A 23069-nucleotide genomic window follows, 5' to 3' on the forward strand; every position below is an offset into this window, starting at 1 on the left:
CACACCCACACCAGGACATCCTACCGAGACTGCACTGGCAGATCTGGGGCCTGCCACTGCCACCTTCCGACAAGAGAAGAAACTGCAAACGCCTGGTCCCAGCCCATTTGTCAAGGAAGGAAGGAAGGATTATTTTGGTAGTTTTAATTTTCACAGTTTCCAAAATTCGGGTTTCATAATCATTTGGATCCAACCCGCTTTAGGATGAGACACTGATGTGAAAATAAAAAAAAAAAGGAGAAAAATTCAGTCTATCTAAATTGCCTTGAACAAACCATGAGTTGAACTCCAACGTGAGTAGCTACACCTTGCTCTTATACAGAACCTGCAAAGTGGTCACATACAAGAGGCCACAGTCCCACACCTATTGAGTGTTCATATTTGTATTTTGTCATCTTTCCTCTAATAGTTTGGGCCGTGATGCTAAATGGCTGCCGTTCCTGAAACCAGCAGGTTTAACTGGTCTGAGCTCAGGAAGGGATCTTTGTGCGAAACTCAGAGTCTCGTGCGAGAATGGGTGACTGCATCCCCACAATTTTAGCAATGAGAAGACAGAATCAGAGCCAGGAGCACCTGGCACTCAGGGACAACAATGTGGCATTGCTCTCGGTGATGCGGGCATGACAAGAATCTGTGTGAAATACAATACACCCAGTCGTTGTTTGTGTTAATTGGCATGGAGAAGCAGAGCACGGCATGCTACTCACATCTCTTCCCCCACGGGTTTGATGCTGTATGTGTTATATTTCAGTCGCACTAGTTTAACTCCTTCTGCACAAAGGACAATAGTCATTAACTGAATGGCAGCTCAGATGGTCAAGGGTCCCTATGTCACAGGAAGGGCCAGATCACCGAACCCAATGAGACCAGGGTACATTGTGCATCGTTTTGAATCTTTTTTGCATGGGAGATGATAAGCAGTAAGATTGGAATGTTCCCACAGTCACGCAAAGCACCTCCCATCTTTCCAGCCTCCTCCCACCTTGGCTGCTGCTTCAGTCAGCACTGCAGCCTGGAGGTACCATCTTCCCCCTAGCTCCCCATGGCCTCTCATGTGGACCTCAATACCCATGAACTGGGGAGAAAAGGAATCAGAGGGAAAGAAAGTGGAGAGGGGTAGCATTGGCAGAAAGGTGGAGCTCTTGATTCAGTCTTTTTAATTTTCTTCCTTTAGCACCACTCAAATTTTCACTTGGAAACTATCTACCTACACACTTTTCTTGACTCGCCTACATCAAAACTAGCAAATGAAACCATTTTCTGGAGACTCTCCCCCAGCCCCAGAGCTATTTCTTCCTCCAAAACCTGTGTTTGCCGTCGCTAGAGTGGAGGCATGTCCAGAGGGACAGAAAAGGGCAGGGATGGGGAGGAAGGAATTCTCACACTTCAGACCCATTTGCTAGCACATTGTGTCTCATACCCTGAGATGATCAACATCATCTTTGGATGCCAGTGAGAAACACCTGCAGAGCCAACTGAAACAGAAACACTGGCAACAGACCATGTTTAGTTTCCAGAAATACCTTCAGGCATTTGGTATCACTACATCTCTTAACAAGGCTTACCTGGAAATATGGATCTTAAGGAAGAAAGCAGCTCTTACCTCTGGGTCAAAACATTAAAGGTGTCCTCTCGTAGATTCGGTGAAATGGCATCATTTCCCTGAACACCTGAAATACGGAGACCAACATGACCCTGCCTAGAGACAGACAGGTCCTCACGGAGCAGCAGGAGTGAGGACATGGGGGAACACCAGGCAGGAGGAAGGTGTAGCCTCCTGGGGGCAAACTTCTGTCACCACATGCTGTGCAACACCCTCCAGTTCCCAAAATATTCCCAGTCACCACTTGTGCCCTCTCATCCCCAAAACAAGGCTGTAAAATAGGCAAGGCTGTAAAATACAGATTGCAAGGAGGGAAAGCAGTGGAGAATACCCGTTTCCAGGAAGAAGATAGTCCAGGTGGGGGTTATCCAGAGAAAAGGAAAGATATTTTTATGTCTTTGTTTCAAACAGCCCGTAGCTGCTCCTAAGAAACTCCTGAGACCCCATAGCTGTTATTCTGCATTTATCTTACATTCCTCAGTGAACATAATCTCCTTCTCCCACAGGATCCAACTGGGCTCCCAAAAAAATAATAAAGCTTTAAACAAAAATTAGAATGACACATCTTTGCAAAGCAGCATGAATCCTCCCCAGTTCAGGGGAGCAGGGGGCAGTCTCCAGAGCAACCAGTCCCATGTCTGTGTGTCTGTGTGTGCATCTGTCCACAGGCAGGAGCGGGGCCAGAGTGGCCCCTGCAGCGCTGTAGCCCTGGGGAGCTCGGGAAGAGGAGCAGCTGCCCACAGAGACCCACACAGGGGCCATTATGTGCCCAAAATAGCCGCCCTCTCCGACAAGAAAGGGCACAGGCTCAAAGGACAAATCCCGTCTCCATTCCCAGTCGGGTCATGGGCAAGTCAACGATATTTATGAGCACGGCTATTGAAGGCAAAGACAATCCCTGTTCTTTATCCATCACCAGCAAGAGACTCCAATGGCCTTGAGACGGCATGTATGGATTTATCCCTCGCTATAGTCTACAGGCTCGCTCAGCCTCATGTCTGTCCTACTTTTTATTGGCCCACAACCCCCAGCCCTGGGCTTTGAATTCAACCCAAGCACTTTCTTTTCACACGAAGCAAAAGGTAATATCTGTAATATCTGCAGAACCATCCAAAAATTTTGTTCCAAGCATACTTTTTTTTATTAATTCCATGTATTTTATTAGAGTATAAGAAACAATATGTAACATACACTACACTTCTACTTATGTTAATAGATTTAAAGGAATCAATGTTTCTTTATTCTTCTTATTCTGCTACAATAAAGTTAATACACAATTACAAATTTCACATATATGTATTAGTAAAATCAATGTTTCAGTGTAACCATCTCAGTGAAATGAGATCATCCAACAGAGCTGAAATAAAATGTGTCAATATTTTTTTCCACAACAGTTTATTGGCCTTATTATATTTTCGTAAAGTGTTTCGGTTTTGATGAAACAGTAGAGTTTGGGCTGGAAAAAGTGTTCCCTCTGAAAATGCTGGACCTGGGAAGCCTCAATTTACACTATCAGAGCAAAGCTGGACAAATTAAAACATTTAATCTGTCTCTGATGCCTCTGATTCTCTGCTTTACATGCAATTATCTGGTTAAAGGTAGCTCGCCCTTGTCTCCCTACTCAGATTTCATGTGTTAACTGTTCCTCCTTGATTTGTGAGATCTTGGGCTTCAAAGTGTCCCCACCAAGTCTGGTAAAAGCCAGTAGATGGCAGGACTGACCCAGGGCTTTGCTTCCCTGGGCACTATGGACACTCCCAAGATGCAAAATTGTGTGTGATTATCCCCATTCCAGTTTGATAGCCTCATACGGCAGCTTTCCAAGGGCAAAATAACTCCTCCAGGATCAAGGAAGGATTCAGAGCCATCTTTACCCTGAACAGCCGAGATACGCAGAACCGCACCACTGAGGAGGACAACAAAAGCACAGCCCAGCTTCAGGGTGCAAAAGCACAGGGATCACAGGAGCAAGGGGCTTGTGCTAAACCTCCAAGCACCCAGATGTGCACCACATCTGCCTTTCCTGGAGACAGGAGAGCATGGATGCCTATACCTCATTCCAGCATGGAGGTACAGCCACCCAGACCAGAGCTACCAGGCTTCCCGCAGGCATGGTGGGACCACAGCCTCCGTCATGGCAAATAGGGTCCCTGGGAGGTAAGTCATTTCAAACAACCTGTAAGTTGAGTAAATCAATACCAAGCAAGGGCACTCTTTGAGTAATGACGTAGATCCTTTGAGTAACGACGACGTAGATCTTTTGAGTAATGATTAAGCAGCTGGTCTTCTTTATTCTGGCTGTTTGTGCAAGGAAGTCACATCAGGTTTATGTTTTCCAAAAGAAAAATTTTGCCCTTTTTTTTAAAAAAAAAAATCTCAAAAACAGTTGGAAGAACTTCGTTCATTTTAAAGTCCTCCTTTTGGCAAACAGTAAACCCGACTGGAAAGGGCCACAATAAGCTTCGAGCACATACAGACAATACACAAAAATGAGAGCCCTTGCGACATTGGCGTAGTGGTAGACGGCAGCAGCTGCCTTTGAAATACAGCCATTTTCAGGATGGAAGCACAGAAACCATTTTCTCAGGAGCATGCTCCAAAATGGGCAGGTTTTTGACTTGAGCTGTTCTCATTTCCCAGTGAAAACTGTTTCGGGATATTTTACGCCTGTATGGAGCAAAGCTGCCTCCCCTCATAACTTCTTGTCCTGTCAGAAAAGGTGAAGATCTGAGTTTTCTGCTGAGATTTCAATTTCTAATTCCACAATCCAAGTAAACACATTCAAAGCACTTCAGGGCTGTCCCACCATGGCCCTCAAGTTCCAAATCAGGCGTTTGGTTTAACAAGCCACCAGTTTTAATTCTCTGTAAACACTGGGTTCCTGCTATTTATTTTCTTCTTATTATTAATGTTTTTAATTACCACAGCTGCACATTTTCAGGCCTTTCACTCCTGGTCTTTACGACAGCTGAGGTTCTCACACGATTTCTGGTGCTGGGGATTTGGGGGCCAAAAAAAATCTATATCAGGACCAGAAATTGTGAGAGTTGACAGCACTGATCATATGATGCTTGAGATTAAACTATTGAATAACATCTCCTGCATTTGACAAGTTGTCATACCTTCCCTCTCTCTCAAATACATATATATCTATCAAGGAGATCTTTGCCACATGTATTCAAAAGGAAAAACTGCAAATATCTCTCCTTCCATATACTAAGCAGACAGGAACATAGCACATGAGGAAGAAAGACAAAAAGAGGGTGAAAAGGGGAAAAAAAAATCTCCGTATGCAATCTATTCATCATCTATAGGCTCAAGAACACGTGTGAACTGACCTTCAAATCTGTCCCCTGGCAATACCATTAATATAACGTGTTATTTGTATAAGGTAAGTAGCCTGCTGAATGCTCTTCCCACCAGCCCTTGCTCCCTTGCATAACCGAGTCCTTGGCATGAGGAAACTCGGAAACGTCAAGATAGGAAGGAGATGGCCATTGGATGAGGCAACCAGGTCTCATAACCCTGCTGGTAGCTTTAGCCCATGGGGTTGTCCAGTGCGACCTCGTAAAGGTGTGAACAACCGTTAGGACAAAGCTACGCTGATGGCTTTTAAGTTTAGCTCTTCACTCACAGCAGAGGTTTTGTGAGGGTAATTGAGTCTAACCAAGATACCTTTTACCAGGTGGCTAGAAAAAAGAGTTACAGCCCCATTACTTGCAAGGTAGAGTACTCTGGGTGCTGCCTTGGTCTCACTATAGCATCAACTCAAAGTGGTGAACAAATTAACCCTGCAAATGAGGTTTCTAACCCTTTTGGGAGGAAGGCTCAGGCACAGGGAAACAAGGAAGTATTTACCCCATTTCTAGTACTTTTTTCCCCAATTTACCCTGTACTATATGTGCATAGCAGAGGTTTGCAGTGCACCTCCAGCTCTGCGGTCCCAGTAGGCGATGGAGGATGCATTCACCAGAGGAAGGCACATCTGAAGACCAACAAGACAAGCAATGCGTTCTTATAAAACTCATCACCTAATTGCAGGTCACGTCACGATGACCAGTCCCTCCTGTTGCAAAGGCTGTCATTAGCATCGGTGTCATTTTAATTAAAAGATGGGGAGAACCAGGAGGAAAAAACATGCAACCACTTTTGTTGCAAATATTTCTATACATCTGCACACATCATTCAAAGGAAGCTGTTTATCACTCATTTACATGGGGACAGAGGTATAATTGACCAATATGTGCAGTTTGAGAGGCTTTTGCTTGTTTTTTGATACAAAATAGGAGAACCACATACAGGGAGGCTATGATTAAAGAGTGCCAATGCTACACCTGATTTTTGCTGCTAGAAGAGAAAAAAGCCCAGTGCACCTCTGATCAATCAATAAAGCGACAGTAATGTTTCACTTGAAAAGTTAAGGGTCAATTTTGGCTTGTTTTGTGTCTAGCAGGTCCACAGGTAGGCAAAGCAGGTAGGAAACCAGGACAATGCAGAGATGGCAGGAGGACACATCTCCCATGGGATGGCCGAGAACTTCCAGGAGCAACGCTGCCAAAAGACCTGGGAAGATCCTGGGACCTGAGGGACAGCAGGAGAGGCAAGTTTGGTGGCAGAGTCACCTTCTGCAGTCCACGAGCACCATCATCCAGGGATTGCATATTGAACCTAAAGATCTGAATACTGATATCTTTGCCTGTGACTTCACCAAATTTTGCAAGCAGACCTGTTGCCCTGGATCATTTAGGTATCGATGTTACTGTCTATCACCATCACAAGTCCAAAGTGAGCAAATTGAGGCACCAAGTCTTTGTAATATGCAGCCTAATTTTTAGAGGTCCTATTCCCAGCGTGCTTGCTCTGTTAGGAGTAATGGGGTTGACTGAGACCCCAATAACTGGCATTTTTCACTAAAATGCACCTGGAAAAGGCGATTCCCAAGAAAGGTGAAACAAGCTGGCCCAGGTGGGTTTATAAGGACAGGGACAAGAAGGACTTGCTGCTCAGAGGTGAACTGGAAGGAATGTTGAGACGAAGCACTGAAAAGCCGCTTGACGGGGTAAGAGGCCCTCGTGCCAGGCATAATATTTGTGTTTCTTCTAAGAGCATTCCTAATCTCTCTGTCTGGAGCAAGGAAATACACACAGCACACGTCCTACCTCAGGTAACAATAGGAGCATGTTTATTCAGGTCTGGCACTTACAGAGCTCGGAGGGACAAGGTACATGTCATTTGTTTTCCAGAAAAGTCAGCCAGGATCGGAAGAAACGAAACGATTTTATAAAAAGAGACTTGCAGTTGCAGGGGCCGGGAATGTGTCTCCCTTCGGGTCATGCATTCCCGGTGCCTGGACCATCCATGTGCTGGGGGCACGCCAGTGCCAGGCACCTCCATGGAGGCGAGAGGCAGGAACGTCTGAATACTTGACCAGGTGGTATCTGGGGTTAATTGGTTCTCGGCGAGTCCCAGCCTTGTTATAACCAACCTTAGAAACGAGCGGGGAGGGAGAGGTATTAGGTATAAAAGCAGAAACCTTTCCAAAACGATCCACCTTTGCTAAGGAGGTGTGAGAGTGCAGTGGGGTTATGTCCACAGAAGGAGAAGAACAGCTTGGCCAAATCACCCAGGTCTCCAATGCTGGAAGAGCATAAAGTCTGGGAAACAACCACCTTGGAAGCCTGCTGAGAAGTAGAGGATCTCCTTGCAGACAGCGACAGAGAAGATATTGGCTAATGAGACCCGCGACACCCCATGGAAGACAGCTCTTCCTCAGCCAGCCCCATCACTCGCGAGCCCTGAGGACGTAGATGAAGCTAACGAGGACCCCCAAGGCCAGGACCGCATAGCTGGCTTTCACGCTGCTGGAACCACTGATGTTGCAGAGGAAGGAGTCGCAGCAGTAAACGGAGGCAGCCGCTATGCCGAGGTTAATTCCAGCGCTGGGGCAAATGGGAGAGCATCCTTTGGAGATGGACTGGCCAGACTTGCCGCCTGAATTTAGGTTGGGGCAGGAGAAAAGGAAGAAGAGCAAAAAGGAGATGAGTTTATAACGTTTCTTGGCTTTTTGATCACCTGTTCTGCAAAGGAAATAACAGCACTGAAATAGCCGAAGAGTCACAGGTGGCACAGAGAGGATGAAGTGCTTCTTGGCATCAGGCTACAACAGTAATCTCAGCAAACCCACGCATCTCAAGGAACAGCCACGACAACCTCCCACACAGACTCTAGAGACCGTGCAACACCCCAGGGACACCACTTCCAGGCTGTTGGCCAAAGTTTGGCCGCTCCGTCTCCACTGAAGAATCTCAAAAATCCCACTCAAGCTTGACCCAGGGACTCCTCAAGCGAGACGGGGAGCACAGGGCATAGAGAGCGCTGGGGAGGCACTCATGAGTGAAGGCTGAGTTTCAAGCGTCGTCTGCGAGAGAGGTGCAGCGCACATTTAGCAGCAGGAAATAGGAAACCATTACCGCTGCGCTAAGACGACAGGTTTATAAAAGCTCCCAGCCTCCATTTGTGCGTGCACAACCCGCCCACGTTGTGGACAGCGCAACTCGGGCATGCAACAACCCTCCCTCCTGCAAGGGAGAGACAGGCAAGCCAGGCTGGGCTCTGGTCTCCGCAACGGTTCCAGGAGATCTGCCAGAGAAGCCTGGGAGCAGCAGCTGGGAAGCAAAGACCTCCCCCAGATCCTTCCTGGCACTTAGGGAGGAAACTTGCAGATCTCCCTTCCTGGCAACCCCACCTCATTCATGGAGAGTGAAGAAGCAAAGGTGGAATTCAGGGATGAACAACACAGGGCAAAAGCAGGAAGGGCAACCCTGGAGCTTTCCTGTAGCATCCTCCACCCTTTCACTTATTTATCAGCAACCTCCCCGCCCCCACCCCAAAATTCCCCTGAGACTCCTGGCATCAGTGCAGGCACGTGGGCTTTAACGTGACTCCATCTGGCCTCATAAAAATTCCCTTGAAATGGTCCGACACTCAGCTGCTAAGCAGAACTTTCCCCTTTTTCCAGCCAAAGGAAGGAAACCCTTCCCACAGATCAGCAGGTGACCCAGGAGAGCATCCAAGAGGGGGAGAAGAAGGTCCTGTCACCACTCACCGAGTCCCACTCCGACATATGTCGTCACACAGTGGTTTTCATTCTCCGCGCACCTGACAGGTGTCAGGCAGGCCCAGTTGGAGGATGCATCCGAGCACGAAAAGCAGATGAGCGTGTGGGCTGCAAGGGAAAGGAACACTTCGGTTAAGGGCTGGTAGGAAGACTTCCTCACTTGATGGTCCCCACCTCTGACACATGGTACACACCACACCAGGCCAAGGCCATGCTTGCTATTCCGGCATTATCAATCTGCAATAGGTTTTTCCCCCAAAACATCAGCCAAGTGAAGGGTTCAAGCATAAGGGATACAATTTGAGCTCTTGGCAGGATCAACTGTTAGCTAAAGCCTCAATACAACCACAGGTCAGCTTCACAGAATCACAGAATGATAGGGCTTGGAAGGGATGTCTGGAGATCATCTAGTCCAACCCCCCTGCCAGAGCAGGGTCACCTAGAGCAGGATACACACAAATGCATCCAGGTGGGTTTTGAAAGTCTCCAGAGACGGAGACTCTACCACCTCTCTGGGCAGCCTCTTCCAGTGCTCTGCCACCCTCAAAGGAAAGAAGTTCCTCCTCATGTTGAGATGGAACTTCCTATGCTCAAGTTTGTGCCCATTGCCTCTTGTCCTGTCACTGGGCACCACTGAGAAGAGCCTGTCCCCATCCTCCTGACACCCACCCTTTAAGTATTTATAAGCATTGGTAAGATCCCCCCTCAGTCCTCTTTTTTCCAGACTGAAAAGATCCAAATCCCTCATCCTTTCCTCATAAGAAAGATATTCCAGTCCCCTAATCATCTTGGTAGCCCTTTGCTGCAACCCCTCCAGCAGTTCCCTGTCCTTCTTGAACCAGGGAGCACAGCTTGGTACTTTATGGCATGCTCCTATTTGCACCAAGAGCAGGTTCAAGCTACAGCTGCCAACTTGGAACTAAACAACAGAGGCAAGTTCAGTCCTGCAACCTGGAGCCTGAGATTTGGGCTTATTCAGCCCAGCTACCGTGGACACTGATGGGAAATGCTCCAGGCATGACCATGGGTTTGAGCTTTCTGTGACCTGCCTTTGGCAGCAGGGCACAAAGCTCAGGCTACGCTTGAGCTAGCACACATGGTGGAAACGATTTCTCAGCTAGAGCAATCCCAGCGTTGCAGCAAGACCTGCAAGGACTTGCACTGCCCTGCTACCCAGGGCCTCTGAGCACTATGAAGGCAGCATATGCAGCCAACCTTTTTAATTTGGAGCAGGAGAATAGCAAAAAAAAGCATGCCTTCCTCCATGGCAGGTCCCCTTAAAATGGTCTGCTCTACATCAGCAGGATGAACTGCACCAGCTGGTTCCCTTCCCACATCCTTCAGGTCTCCCCAAGAAAAGGGCAAGATTGGAAAATAGCATTCAGTAGTGGGAAATGGTTGTAGAAACAGCCTGGGCTGGTGTCTCAACAGGGACATCCGCGCTTTGCAGTGGAAGGATGATCCTCCCCGTATTTTACATATAAGAACATCACATCCACGCTGCAGTTGTTGACCTACATAAGCGGACAGATCAGGTCTGTTCCCAATACTTCACGGGCTCTAATTTTTGAGCACTTAGATGGCAAACCCTTCCACAAGGCACTGCGTTTCTCTTCCATGTTTACGGGATGCAAAGCAGAGCGTGGGCTTATTCAGGATGGGAAGTGCAAGGCAGCATCATTCCTGCTCCTACCTCTTATAGGCCCACCACAAAGAGATTATCCTAAGGAGGTGAAGTCAGTAAAGCCCCAGGAGAGCACACTGAGGATCAGCAGTCCCTGTCATGGGGTATTTTGAAGAACAAATTGGACAAATATTGGTCAGCAGCTGTCCCACTCTGCCATGGGACTGCATGACCTCTTGAGGTTCTTCTCAATCCCATTTCTCTCAAGAAAAGCTTTTTACTGGAAAACTGAGGGGAAAAAAATACTAACTGTGGTCTGAGGAATGACTGTTGAGCAGCCATGGCCAAGGCAGGGGAAGAAAACAAAAACATAATCTCAGGGAAACAGATTAAAGCGGGTTAGTGGGAGATCCTGAATGTCACATCAGGGCAGCCAGATGACTCTGCTTTGGAGATGAAGCCAACACCACAACCCCCTAAGCAAGAATTTCCTGGACTGGCTTATACATCCTCCAATGATCATCAGTCTGCAAACGATCCTTGCAACAAAACCAAACTACCTGAGCACGCCAACGCAGCAGCCACAACCTACACACAGCATGCAGGATTACAAGGCCACCAGTTGAGTCAAAAGCCCTAGGAAAGATTCATCAGTGGACCTTGCCTTGGGATCTGGGAGAGCAGGGGGAGGACAGAGCCATCCATTGAGCCTTCAGGCTGTCATTGTCCCTTGCTGAGCCCTCAGAGTGTTTCCATGGGTGGCATTTTTGACCTCATTGGCCAAAAACTCAATCTGGGACCTCGGAGTAAAGCCCAGCTCTCTCCGGCTCCCTTGTTCCCAGCATGCTTCTGCTCTGAAGTCTCAGGTGACCTGTCCCAAACCCTTCTCCTTGCATCCACCCCGAGGGCAAACTGAGGAGGCAAACTGACTCACCCCATTTCAAAGCAACTGTCTGCAACCAGGAATGAAGTGGATTACAGGCTTCCTGTAGGCATTACGGCAGGACATATGTCCCCATATGTATTTGCTCACTACGCTGAATGCACGAGTCGAGTTGTGCAGCGTTATTCATTAAGGCTTCAAGGTTCCAGATACTAACACATCAGAAATATTTGTACGTGCGCATAAAAGTGCCTTTAGCCATGAAATTTTCTGCCCCAGGACTAAATCCATGCTCCTACCACAGCACCTGCTACCTGTCCCTGTGTTTTTCTTTTGTCACACCTATCTATTACCTCTTGTCTTAATACAGACAAAATCTTTCCAGGAGAGGCGAGTCCTTCAACATAGTTTAAGAGAGGAAATACGCAGTCATAACTAGTGCCACTTTCTGCACCAGCAAAACCGGTAACTAAATAGCCCACTGCAGAGTGAAGAGACCAAGTGGGCTGAGTGTTTTAGACAAAAGGCACAAGAGGGGTGCAGAATTATTTGAGGCAGCTGGAGACAGAGCAAAGAGTTGGGAGCTCAAGGCTACAAAAAAGAAAAAAAAAAAAAAAAGCCCAAGACTGAACAATGCAAAAGGGAAGCCTCGTTTTCACCAAGTAGAAAATGCAGCGAAGAATTTATGTGTTTATTTGTTTGCTGCTCAGCTCCTCCAAGGAACAAAGAGCACCCAAAACAGAGCGGCTCAATTGGGGGAATTCCTCAGATAAGAGGTTGAATCCATTCTTGCAAAGAGCAATGCAGGAAAAAAAAAAAAAAAAAAGCCTTTAAAAGCCCACTCTGAAGCTCAGCAGCACTGTGAAAAATGCTGTTGCTTCAGCAGCTCTTACATTCGGTCCCTAAGCCAAACGATCTTTCTTTTTCCATTGCTCTTTGACAAGATCCTGACCATAAACCAGATCTTCAGGGCACTCTGAGCAGCAGGCAAAGCTGTTCTGCAAAAGACTCTGGATGTACTGGAAGCGTTTGGGGATAAAGCTATCTGCAACAAACCCTTCTGCCTCGCTAAGAACTTACTTTAAAGCTGAAAGGGTTTTTTGGAGGTGGGTGGGAAGTGAAATCTCTTCCTGCCTTGGCCTGGACAGCCCATCCTGCCAGCTGGAACTGAGCACATGCCAGCTGGGCTCTGACGGAGACCCAGGGCTTGAATTGCCAATCACTTCCCAGACCCCACTGGGAGGGGGGCATGGGAAGGGCAGTAAACAATTAGTTTCTTCTCACCGGTGTCCTCAGGAGAGAAGAGGAACGCGTGTTTCCTGAGCAAGGGCTCAGAGGGCCCAGAACTCTCCTGTTCGCTCTTTGTTTGGCTTCTCCAAGCATCGACATATGGAAACAATATGGGGTTTTGCACGGCCCCACAGAGTTTGGATAGTCAGAAATGGAGTCGTCGGGAAGGCGGGGACTGCAGACCCTGCGACTTGGATAACTTGCAGTTTAACGCCGAGCAACAGGAAACCCGTTCTCCCCAGCTTCGGTGGCAGCCCCAAAATGCGCTACATAGGACATTGTCCCTTGGGGGTCACCTCCCCACACATTGGCCACCGCAGCCTGCCCCGAAGGATGTTGGGGGGGGGGGAGGGGGGCAGCAGGAGCCGGGATCACGAGTGGCTCTGCCCAGACTTTGCTCCATCAGCCATTGCCGGGGCTGGGCTCCATCTCCCCTCCACCCTCCTTCCCCTCCGCTGCATCTCAGTCCATTTCAGGGCCGTTATCCCGGCTCGTTGCGCCGAAAAGGAGGAGCGGAGCCGGCCCTGGTCTTTGTTCGAGCTGTAACTGGGAAAAGCTCCAAAATATCTACACGCACAGCTGGAGACGCACACCTATACATACAGGCACGGAAACCCTGAAGTTCCTGCTGCAAGAGGGACACTGCTGCGAGGGAGGTCTTGGAAAGACACCCCTCCACACACCCCCGCCAAACCCCGGCACGGTTGAGCTCTGTCCCCCCACCCCCTTTGCAACCCTCACCACCCCCCCGCAAACCTCCTACTTCCAGAGCCCACTCTACAAGACGCAGCACCCTCTCCTCCCTCCTCCCCCTCTCCCCCCAAATTTGCTCCCAAATCCAGGACTAGGGAAGGACTAGGAGACCTCGGGAAGAGGTGATGGTGGCCGGGGGCATCTCCCCCTCTCCAGCCTTACCTCTCTCCACGCACAGCACCGCAGCTAGCACAGCAAGCAGGAGCGCCTTCATGGTGCGGCGATGGGGCCAACAAGATGCGCAGGGCGGCTGGCTGCGCGCAGGGCTGGCGACAGGGCCGGGCGCCGGGGGTGGGGAAAGGCCAGCGGCCCCGCCCCGCGGGCCGCCCCACGCCCCGCACCGCCTACCCCCGCCGCCTCCCCGGCCACTCCGGGTTTCGTTTCCCCGCTCCGGAGAGTGGGGTCCGGGAAGGGGGCAGTCCCTTCGGCGTGCCAGCGCCTGGCCTGCCGAGGGGATAGGAGCCCCGCAGGAGCAGAACCAGCTCTCCACTGGCCCTGCCCCAAAGGCTTTTTCCATCCCCTTTCGTGTCCCCTCTGTTTCCCTGAAGGAAAAGACAGGAATAGGAGGGCTCCCTGCATACCGAGCCCCACTCATGCACAGCCCTCTTCAAGTGCAACCCCCTGTGACCTGCTGTGTTCATGCCCCCCTCCCCTCCTCGGTGCCTCTTCATTCACAGATCCCCTTAGTACACACTGTGCACCCCCATTCATTCACAACCACCCTGTAGGCACACATGCCTTGCATGTGCAAACTCCTGTGTAGAGGACTCCCTTCATACATAGATCTCCTGCATGTAATACCCCATGCATGCACAGGCACCCTGCATGCAAGACCCAAGTGTGTAGGGAAACAACTTCCCTAGCTGTTTACTGGAGCCTAAATGGGATTAGACATAGAAGGTTGGGAAGCTTGAACATACAGAGACCCAGCAGCTGGGGTGGCATGGGTCAGCCTGGGCTGCTTGGCAGGCTAGGTCTTCAGAGCATAGGGCAGTCCACCAGAAAGGTTTGCAGGAGTGGTCCAGATTGCCCAAACCACGACACAGATTCAGTAGGTCCCATGAAAATAGCTAAATCCTCCAGGGAATGAGCTGTAGGGAGGACACTGAGGGAGGGACCCTGTGGAGTTGGCTGTCAACAAAGCCTGGGAATGGAGGAGACGGCTGGTGAGCCAGCAAGAAACAAGCAGGTTTGACAAAATCCATATGCCACAGATGGGTTTAATTCTGCAGAATCAGCATTTCCTAGCAAATTCATCTGTCAGAAGAAATTCCAGCTCCTGTCTTGTCAGAGTGCATTCAGAATCCTCTACTTGGAAAACAAACCTCTGCCTGCAAACCTCCACTTCCCTTGTCTCTCCTTTGGCTTATTTTTATTTGTCATTGCCAGTTATTTTAGCAGGAACTGATTGTGAGTGGTGTGTTTTTGTGGTCTAATATCTTCCACTGGAAAGGGCTGCTGTGACTGTTTCATTCGCTGGTTTACAAATTAAATACTAAAAAACTGGGAAGTTTCAACTTTGCGGTAGCCTGAGCAACCGTAATTCAGATACACTCACAAGACCCCTGTGTCATACAGACCAAGTTCATGTAAGTATGCCTGTAAGAGTCAGTCTGGCTTTTTGTAGCCTACAAGTGAGCTATCTCACAGCATTTATCTCTGCTTTGAGGTGCAGCACCTGAGATTTAATTTCTGTGTATCGGGAATGCACAGCATGTTCTTCAACTTTCCTGTTCCTCCAGTGTCGTGCCCCCAGAGAAGTGTACAAAAGCCTACAGCTTTCTGTTGTTCTCCCACACACAAATTTAACATTATCAGGTCCACTCTTTCCTGGAGAGGCTCTGTTTTCTTCTAGGAGGAAAGAGAGAGGACCTAAGAGTCACATGGGACACAACTCACTACAGGATCTGCAGTCATCCCAATACTACTGAAATGGCTGGGCAGGGACGGGATTAATTACAGGATGCTGAGAAAGGAAGAGGTGAGCAGAGCGACTGGGGACCAATTAGCTATGGTGGAAGATGTGTCAGGTAAGGAAGCCCTTCTGACAGCTTGCTGGTCTAAGCCCGTGTCTCCCACCTCCTTACCAAGGCTACAGTGTGGGACAGCAGATTGCAAAGCTCAACACAGCATCTCCAATGGCCAGGCTTTCTTTTCTAGACCAACACGCAGCAAAGCACCGCACTGAATGCTCCAGTCTTGTCTTGCAAGTTTGGAGGTTGTTGGAGGGCTTCGTTGAACCGTTGGCTTCATACTGTGAGTGCAAGGCAAAAAATGCCTCTTCACAAGAAGAGGGAGGCGGTAAGAAAGGCAGCAGGGGCAGAGTCCAGCAGGAAGAATGTGGTCTGTACTAGGCAAAGGTAAATACAGGTATGTCAACATGTTTAAGGGAAAAGGAGGTAAGGGAGCAGCTGGGTAATAAAGCAAACTGATGCTAGAGTAACTGTTTCAAGGTTTGCTTGTATGCTGGGGAGGAATGTCTACTCTTAAAATCAGGAAATTAAGACTATGGCATCTGCCTTCATGGGTCAAGGGAGCAGGTTAGCAGAGGTGGGTGCAGCAATTAAAACTGGAATTACTAGGTCTGCAAGGCTTCAGTGCTGAACTGGCACGTTGGGAGTTTGAGTTTGAGCTTGAAACAACATGGGCCCACTAAAATGTTGCTCAACGTAAGATGGCATGCGGACAGTTTCCTTCACTGCCACGATTATGTTTCAGGGCTTGGGTGAGACTTCCTGAGCCTGGCCAGGGTTGTGCACGTGGGTGACTGTGCACCTAAACCCCAGTCAAATTTGCAAATGAGGTGTTTCCCCAGTTAGTGGAGCAGAGTTGGTTTGTGGAGCAAACCTGCCAAAACTGCCTTGTGTGGATGCCACAGGAAGGGGACAAAGTCCTTTCTTTTCAATAGTTATATCATTGTCTGAAGATGAGAAGTGTTCAGACTTCTTCTCTGCCAGAGAGGACAGGGACTGCTCTGTGGAAGAGTCCTGCCAAAGCTATCTCACTGTAAAATGTGGAGTATCAGTTTGACAGAACAGAGGACTGGGAGGACATGATCTGCTCTCTAGCCTGAAAGAGCAGGAGCCCAGGATCTCCATCCCTGCTGCAAGGTATATTTCCCCTTAGACAGACAAGTTTCTTTGCCCAGAGCAGTCTGCTGCTATGTAGTCATGGCATAAAGGTCCTCACTGCCCCAGGTGCTGCCACAGCCTCCCACACTGTAAAGAGTGCTGGAGCCACAATGCACCATCCCCAAGACTCCTACTCACACCATCCTGTTCCACCTGGCTGAATGAGACTTTACATGCCAGCCCTTCCCCATCATCCCACCCCTGGATGTTTCTCCTCCTGAAGCCCCTTTTGGTTGCTCTGCATCAGAGTTACCCAGAAGACATTCAGGAACATTCTTGGATCATCCAAGGATGCTTCAGACACAGGTTTTTGCATGGGCAAACCCAGCCACAGTTACTTCTTTGAGCCTACTTGCCTTCTGCAGTGCCAAACAGCTCAATGTCCTCCTTCACCTTGACAGGCCATTCTCTGCTACAGACCATGAGGACAGACCTGAGATAGCTTTCAGTTAGCTGCTGAGGTTCCTGAAAACGTAGGTGGATAACCAGGTACATCTTTGGGCTGCAGTGTCTACTGGAATAGGACCTTCATCTGCCCACTTAACCACAACCCACAGTCGCAGGCAGGCTGTCAGGTTTATGAACTTTGATTTCTTGTTGACGTCAACGTTTCCATTTTCCTTGTCTCCCAGAGACATTAAGGTGAAGGTGGTTTGCTGGCTGGTGCATGCTCAGTCAGTATCAGAGAAATCGGTATTCTCACACCTCCTCCTTCCAGAGTCTGCATGACTCACCCTCTGTCTTGCTTGTTTATTCTAGGCTTTTGACAGGAAAATAATTGTGAAGCTTTAAGCAGGAGTCATTACTCAGGCAAAAAGTTTAACTCTGATTGTGTGATCTGCTGTGATCTCTCCAGGCTGCTGGAAGTGTTCTGGAAGAAGTGTTCATGTTCGGAGTGACCAGGGTACCGCTGAAGAAAGGTTGCTCTGGGGTGCTCCAGAATTATAAACTGACTCCTCTGCAAGTGGGCTCACATTGTCATGCCTTGAGTGCATGCATAGGCCTTAATTGTCCTGACCAATATCACCAGGGACCTCTCTTCAGATGGTGCCCATGGGTCCAGGAGCCACATTTAAGATCAAGCCTGGGCCTTTTGTGCTTACCAGGACTATGCTGTAAGTGTGCCTATCTCCAGCCATCTCCTGTATGGACCTTGGACCCATGCTGTAGGTAGTTTGTCTCCAGCTTTTTCTATCCTCACGATGGCCACTGGACTCAGATTGTGACCTTGTCTCCAACCCTGTCTGCTAGATGGTCCTTGACTTATGCATACCTGTCTCCAGTCCTATCTCCATCTCCTGGGTGAACTTTTGACCCATGTTGTAGCCTTGTTTCCAGTCCTGGCCTTTTTGGACCATCAATTAGGTTCTGCAGTGACCTGCAAAGGTTCCTGTGCCTGGAGACATCTCCTCTTCCACAGCAGAGACCTCATCACCTGGTTGTTTTGGGGAGGAAAGAGGCTTTTCAGGCCCTTCCCCATCCCCTCCACCAAAAATGTCCCTTTCTGTAAACAAGGAATTCACCAAACTCCAGGGAGGATGCATGAACCATGCTGAAGCTGTAGGCAAGGTGCTGGGCTTGTAGAGTTTTGTAATAGAAATGTTAATTTTGGTATAAAAGACATAGGAGTGGGAATGTGCAAGTGTGTGAAAGCACCTAGAAGAAAGAGCAGAGCAAGGGTTAAAAGGAAAGTCATGTGTTGACTGCTTTTGAGCACCCTGTGCCTGACTTCATTCAAATGAAGAGGAGGAACAAATTGACCTTAAATAAGAGTCTCCAGAGAACCCAAGAACAGGGTGGGAGCCATAAAACACACAGATTAAAACAAAAGAAACAAAACTAAAACAAAGAAAACAAAAGAACTGGGAGATTCAGGAATGTCACCTAAGAGGGGCAAAATAAAAGGAAAAGGGAGCCAAAACAACATCTAACATCTCTAATGCCTGTAAAAGGCAAGTCCCAAATCAGTTTGTTGTGCTCTGCTAAGCACCTCAGAGACGCGATGAGAACTGCATAGCTGTCATCTCTTGGCTACCCGTGGCATAGAATTGACACAGGCCAGATCATCTGGGCACACACATGTTGGTGCTTGTGAGACAGGGATCAAATTAAATCCATAAGGACGAGTGTGAGAGGGCTAAATCAACTTTGCTTGAGATTTTGTGTGATAAAATTGCTTTCTTCTCCCGGAAGATCTTGCAGTAAGTTTTATTACACTAATTTCCTGTAGGCTGCAGAAGGGAGTTTCTTGTTCCCAGAAGCAGTGCCTGCACGTTATCTAATTGCTGATTAACATCTAATGCTGGAGCAGGCCCTGGAGCTGGAGGCAGGTCCCAGATGAGCTATTGTGAGCATTGGGCACAGAGCCAGTGCCTGTTTCCTGGCCCTCGTGGACCAAGGAAGATTGAATCCCTGTCACCCCTATGCACGGTGACAATGCTTTGTGTGGTGCTTAGATGTGCCTATGTGAGAAATCATCTGAAAGAGGAGAAAACCATATGTCATTCATATTATGCAGAGCTGTCTCTCCACTCACTGCCTCAGCACTACTATTATTTTTACTGCTGACTGAGATCCTGGGAACCCTGGCGGTGTTCTGAGGGTTGAACATCCTTTGGAGCAAAGTTCCTACATGATATCAGTGGAAGAGCATCTTTGAGTCACCTTTGCTGCAGGACATTGCTATATATTTGGCTTTGAGCAACCTGATCTAGTGGGAGGTGTCCCTGCCCAGGGCAGGGGGGTGGGAACTAGATGATCTTTAAGGTCCCTTCCAACCCAAACCATTCTGTGATTCTATGATAAAGCAAAGTTGAGCCTGAACACCACAGTTCTGCTCTAGTGAAGGGAACCAGCACCCACAAGGTGTATGTGGCAATGACAGAAAGAAGATGGAGAGAATCAGGAGAGGCAATTGAGTTCATTTTCCAGCCCCAGTGAAGACACCAATGAGATGCTGAGGATAGCATTTTTCTATCATGCTTTGATGCAGCTTGATAATGATGCTGCTGATGCTGGAGGCAGTCCTCCAGCTCTTCAGTATACATTAGGTGCTAGGTAACCTTTCTGATCCTATCTAAAAGCTCCTTTGCTTCTGGATGAACCCTGAAGAAAAAGTGCGGAGAGTAGAGCAGCCCAGACCTTCGCTTTGGAGAAGAGACTGGAAGGATCTCATCCCATCACACACCAGTTTTCACTTCCCAGTGCAATGTGTAAGACTTTTCACTGGATTACAGAGTTCCAACAAAGCCACCTTCTTTTTCATAATTTTTCCCCTAAGTTTGACACATGTTAAACTTGTGATTTCTTATAACACCCACCACAACTTCTTTTTCTGCCAGATTGCTGCAAGGGAGATTTCCTCATCCTGTATCTGTGCAGATGACGAGTCCACGCTAACTATAGAGCTTTGTGCTTGTCCTTCCTAAATTACATCCCCTTTCTCAGACTATTGCTTAGATTTATCAGAGTGACTCAGAATTCTCCTATTTGCGGATTGTCTCAGTTTCTCACCTGTAAACTCAATGAATTTATTCTCTAATCCATCATTCAAACCAGTAATTAAAACATTGCATCATACCAGAGCCAAGGCAAGCCACAGAGGACCCTGTTTAATAGATCATTCCAGTTTGACAGCAAACTGTTGACAGTTATTTGCTAATGATTTTAGCTAGGCTGTGTTTTCATAGTTTGCTTATGAGACTATCATGTGATACAGCGCCAAAAGCTTTATTAACACTGAGCTATGTGACAGGTACCACTTTTACCCTAACTACAGATTTTGCCATCCTGTCACAGGTGGGAATAACACCCATCCGTCACAAAGCTCCTGCTATTCATCCCCATCTCCTTGATAGCCTCTACACCATTGCAAATTGTTTGATGATTTATTTGAGGTTTTTTTCCAAGACTGGTGTCTGGGTTGACTGCTCTGGATATCCCCAGAGCCTCTCCCATCCCCTTTATATTGATGAGTGCTGCATTTGGTGGTATCCAATCTTCTGAAATACCCAGATTTCCCTACTGTGAAGAAAGGAGCAGGTGAAACAGGATGGGTTTGGTAGCTGTGATGGATGCCAAAGATTTCTTTTCTTGATGCCTCTGTGCCTGGATACCACTTAGTTTGTCTGATATCCCTCACTGATGTGCATATTCATATGGAAAACACCACCTTTTATTTGCTTAGACCTGTGCTGGGATTAATTTTAATGTTCTTGCTTTTGATGTTGGCTAATCCATGTTAACCTCATGAACAGCTGTAGCAGCAAAATGGCTCTGTTACTCTTGTGTTAGATGTGGTTAGTGTCTCCACACATCTTCCCTTTCACTCTGCACGTTCTGCAGGTTGGAAGCAAAAACACATCTCCTGACTCTGGGTGTGCAACTCAAAGTTGGTGTAAGATTGCAAAACAAATCCTACGTTGAAGTGGCACCTCCAAGCATCACCTGGATGTCTTCTCCCAGCAAGCACACCTAAGCCTGAAGAGCATCACCAACCAAACTGCAGCTTCATTTGAAAAGGCAAATGTGACTAAATCTTCCCCTGGAGGAAGAGGAGACCTGGCTGTCTGTGCCCAAACCTCTGGCCACAGGAGCCCTAATCTTCTACCTACACCCTCCTCCAGCCCAGGGAAAGCAGGTACCAGTGGGGAAAGGGAACTGTGACCTTTTCATTAGGCAGACCAACATCAAGTTCTCACCCACAACCAAGGATAGCTTTTAAGTGTTCCCCTTCCTTCTTTATTTCTTTGAAAGAGTTTCAGTGATTTCCCACTCAGAGCATCAGCTCTGACAAAGTTCATTCATAAATCCTACCCCACATACTCACTTTTCAGAGATCTTCAGCTCCTCATTCATGACTGGGGGCTTTCAGTCCAGGAACCATGTGGGTGCTGGTATGACTGGCAATGCCACCAGAAAATCCTTTTAATGACAGTGAAGACCTTAAGGCACTTCAGTCAGTGTAATCCTGCTGTCATCAGGTGTTCTGGCATCCATAAATTTCAAGAAAAGAAAGGGTTTCTCTAAATTTGTAGACCTAGGAACCCCTCTGTCCATTTTATCTTGTCGGAGGCAACATCTGTTCAGGTGGTATCAGCAAGCAGCACTTAAAATAGCGTGGTTAAGAGGACAGGAAGAACTAGGAAGGCAATAAGGGCCTGCAGGGGGGCATGTAGTGATTCTTGCAGAAGTCTGACAGCAGGAGAAAGTCCCTGTAAGCAGAACCAAGCAGCTTTTTTAAAGGGTGTCCAATTTCTGGGGAAGCCAGCGTGGAAGTGGAAGGCCTCAGGGAGTTCTCAGTAGTGGTTGCTGAGCTCTACTGGGCTCTGGACAGACCACATCTCCCTCCAAACCTTGCAACATCTCCCGCTCTGCTGCTCTAAAAGAAGATCTGGCTGAGGTTTGCTGTCCCTCCTTTGCTCTGCCCATCCTGGTCCCCCACATGCCACCAGCCTCAGTGGACTTGTCTCAACTTTTGACTCTTTTCCTCACCACCAGCTGGCCTCACCCACCAGGTCTTTGCCTTCTCATGTGCAGTGAAACTGGTTGAGATATAAATTGCTCCTTCTGCTTCCTCTTTCCTGTGCCAGCTTGCCTGGTGGTAAAGACAGTAATGGCTTTGGCCCGAGGCCCAACTTTCCTGGAGATATTTGAAAGCACTCAGTGTATTGCAGGGAAGAATTGTCTTCTCTCTTTGCAGGGTACTTGTGGAGCAAGTGCTCATGGCATCGGGATGCAGCATGACCATGACATCCCCTACCAATGCTGCCAGCCCCTGCCCTTAGCAGATGGGCATCTCTTCCTTTTGGTTTAAGAAGTATTTTCCTTCCCCTTTTCCATCATAGCTTTCCTTCCCTTTTATAGTTGTCTTTGGTGAGAAAAAATAAACATCATGGCAAGTTCACATTTGGTCCTCTTGACATCTGTCATCCCCAAGTAGAGCTCATCAGGATGCTCAGATCAACAGGCATCAGTCTTCTTGTCTCTGCCCAACACTGTGCTGTCACCTCCTTCATTTGCTTTGTTTTCCTCCTGTCCATTAAACAAAATATTTAAAACCAGGCACCGGACTTCAGAGTTCACAGTACAAAATGGGGGGTTGATGAGGCATCTTTGGCTAATCATCCTCTTGGGAAACCAGCTGTTTTGTAATCCAGGCAGCGTGAAACATCTCAAAACTGTGCCTCCTTCCACATGTGCAACCAAAACAGAGCAAACTTCCAAGACAACGCTTCAGAGAAACCAAAGATTTCATTTAGTCATCAAATACAACAAATGCAGCCCTTGAATTGTTTGGATAAGCTTTGGTTTCCCCCAGAACACAGCTGAGCTAGTGATGCTGCCAACTCTTCCTTTTTTTTTTTTTTTCTCTTTTTCAGAAAAATGAGTTTACAGCAGAGCCTATGACCGAGAACCTCGGGACTGTTTGTGTTGGTCTCTGGCTGTCTGCCCTTCTTCTTCTCTGTAGACCCCCCCAGGCCTTCTACAGAGCTTTTCTGTCTCCCCTCAGCTGCAGCTCTCGCAGGGAGAGGAGGGAGCAGAGAGCCTGGAGTGCAAAACCAAACAAAGCCCAGCACAATCAATTGTTTCTACGCCAGGAACATGGTTTTGTAGAAACCATCTCACGATCTCTAAATGACTGGGGTTGGCAACAGCTGCCAGGTTGG

The 23069-nt window shown here is 48.1% G+C and overlaps 1 protein-coding gene across 1 annotated transcript; it reads right to left on the bottom strand.

Moving 5' to 3' along the window:
- Nucleotides 1-6763: 6763 nt before the first annotated feature.
- On the bottom strand, nt 6764-13617 carry LOC141739856 (lymphocyte antigen 6E). The gene is made up of 3 exons (XM_074577969.1): nt 13433-13617; nt 8709-8828; nt 6764-7594 (listed from the first exon to the last, which is right to left on the bottom strand). The coding sequence occupies exons 1-3, from the start codon at nt 13482-13484 to the stop codon at nt 7386-7388; spliced, it is 381 nt and encodes a 126-aa protein (XP_074434070.1). The 5' UTR covers nt 13485-13617; the 3' UTR covers nt 6764-7385.
- Nucleotides 13618-23069: the final 9452 nt, after the last annotated feature.

This window comes from Larus michahellis, chromosome 2, assembly GCF_964199755.1.
Source record: "Larus michahellis chromosome 2, bLarMic1.1, whole genome shotgun sequence".
Lineage (NCBI taxonomy): Eukaryota > Metazoa > Chordata > Aves > Charadriiformes > Laridae > Larus > Larus michahellis.

What these genes read in the sequence shown, in the direction of transcription:
- LOC141739856 (XM_074577969.1), bottom strand. Translation starts at nt 13,484, where the DNA reads ATGAAGGCGCTCCTGCTTGCTGTGCTAGCTGCGGTGCTGTGCGTGGAG. An exon ending in GGTGCTGTGCGTGGAGAGAG is followed by an intron (nt 8,829 to 13,432) that starts GTAAGGCTGGAG and finishes TTTCCCTTGCAG; the next exon opens with CCCACACGCTCATCTGCTTT. An exon ending in ATATGTCGGAGTGGGACTCG is followed by an intron (nt 7,595 to 8,708) that starts GTGAGTGGTGAC and finishes ACCTAAATTCAG; the next exon opens with GCGGCAAGTCTGGCCAGTCC.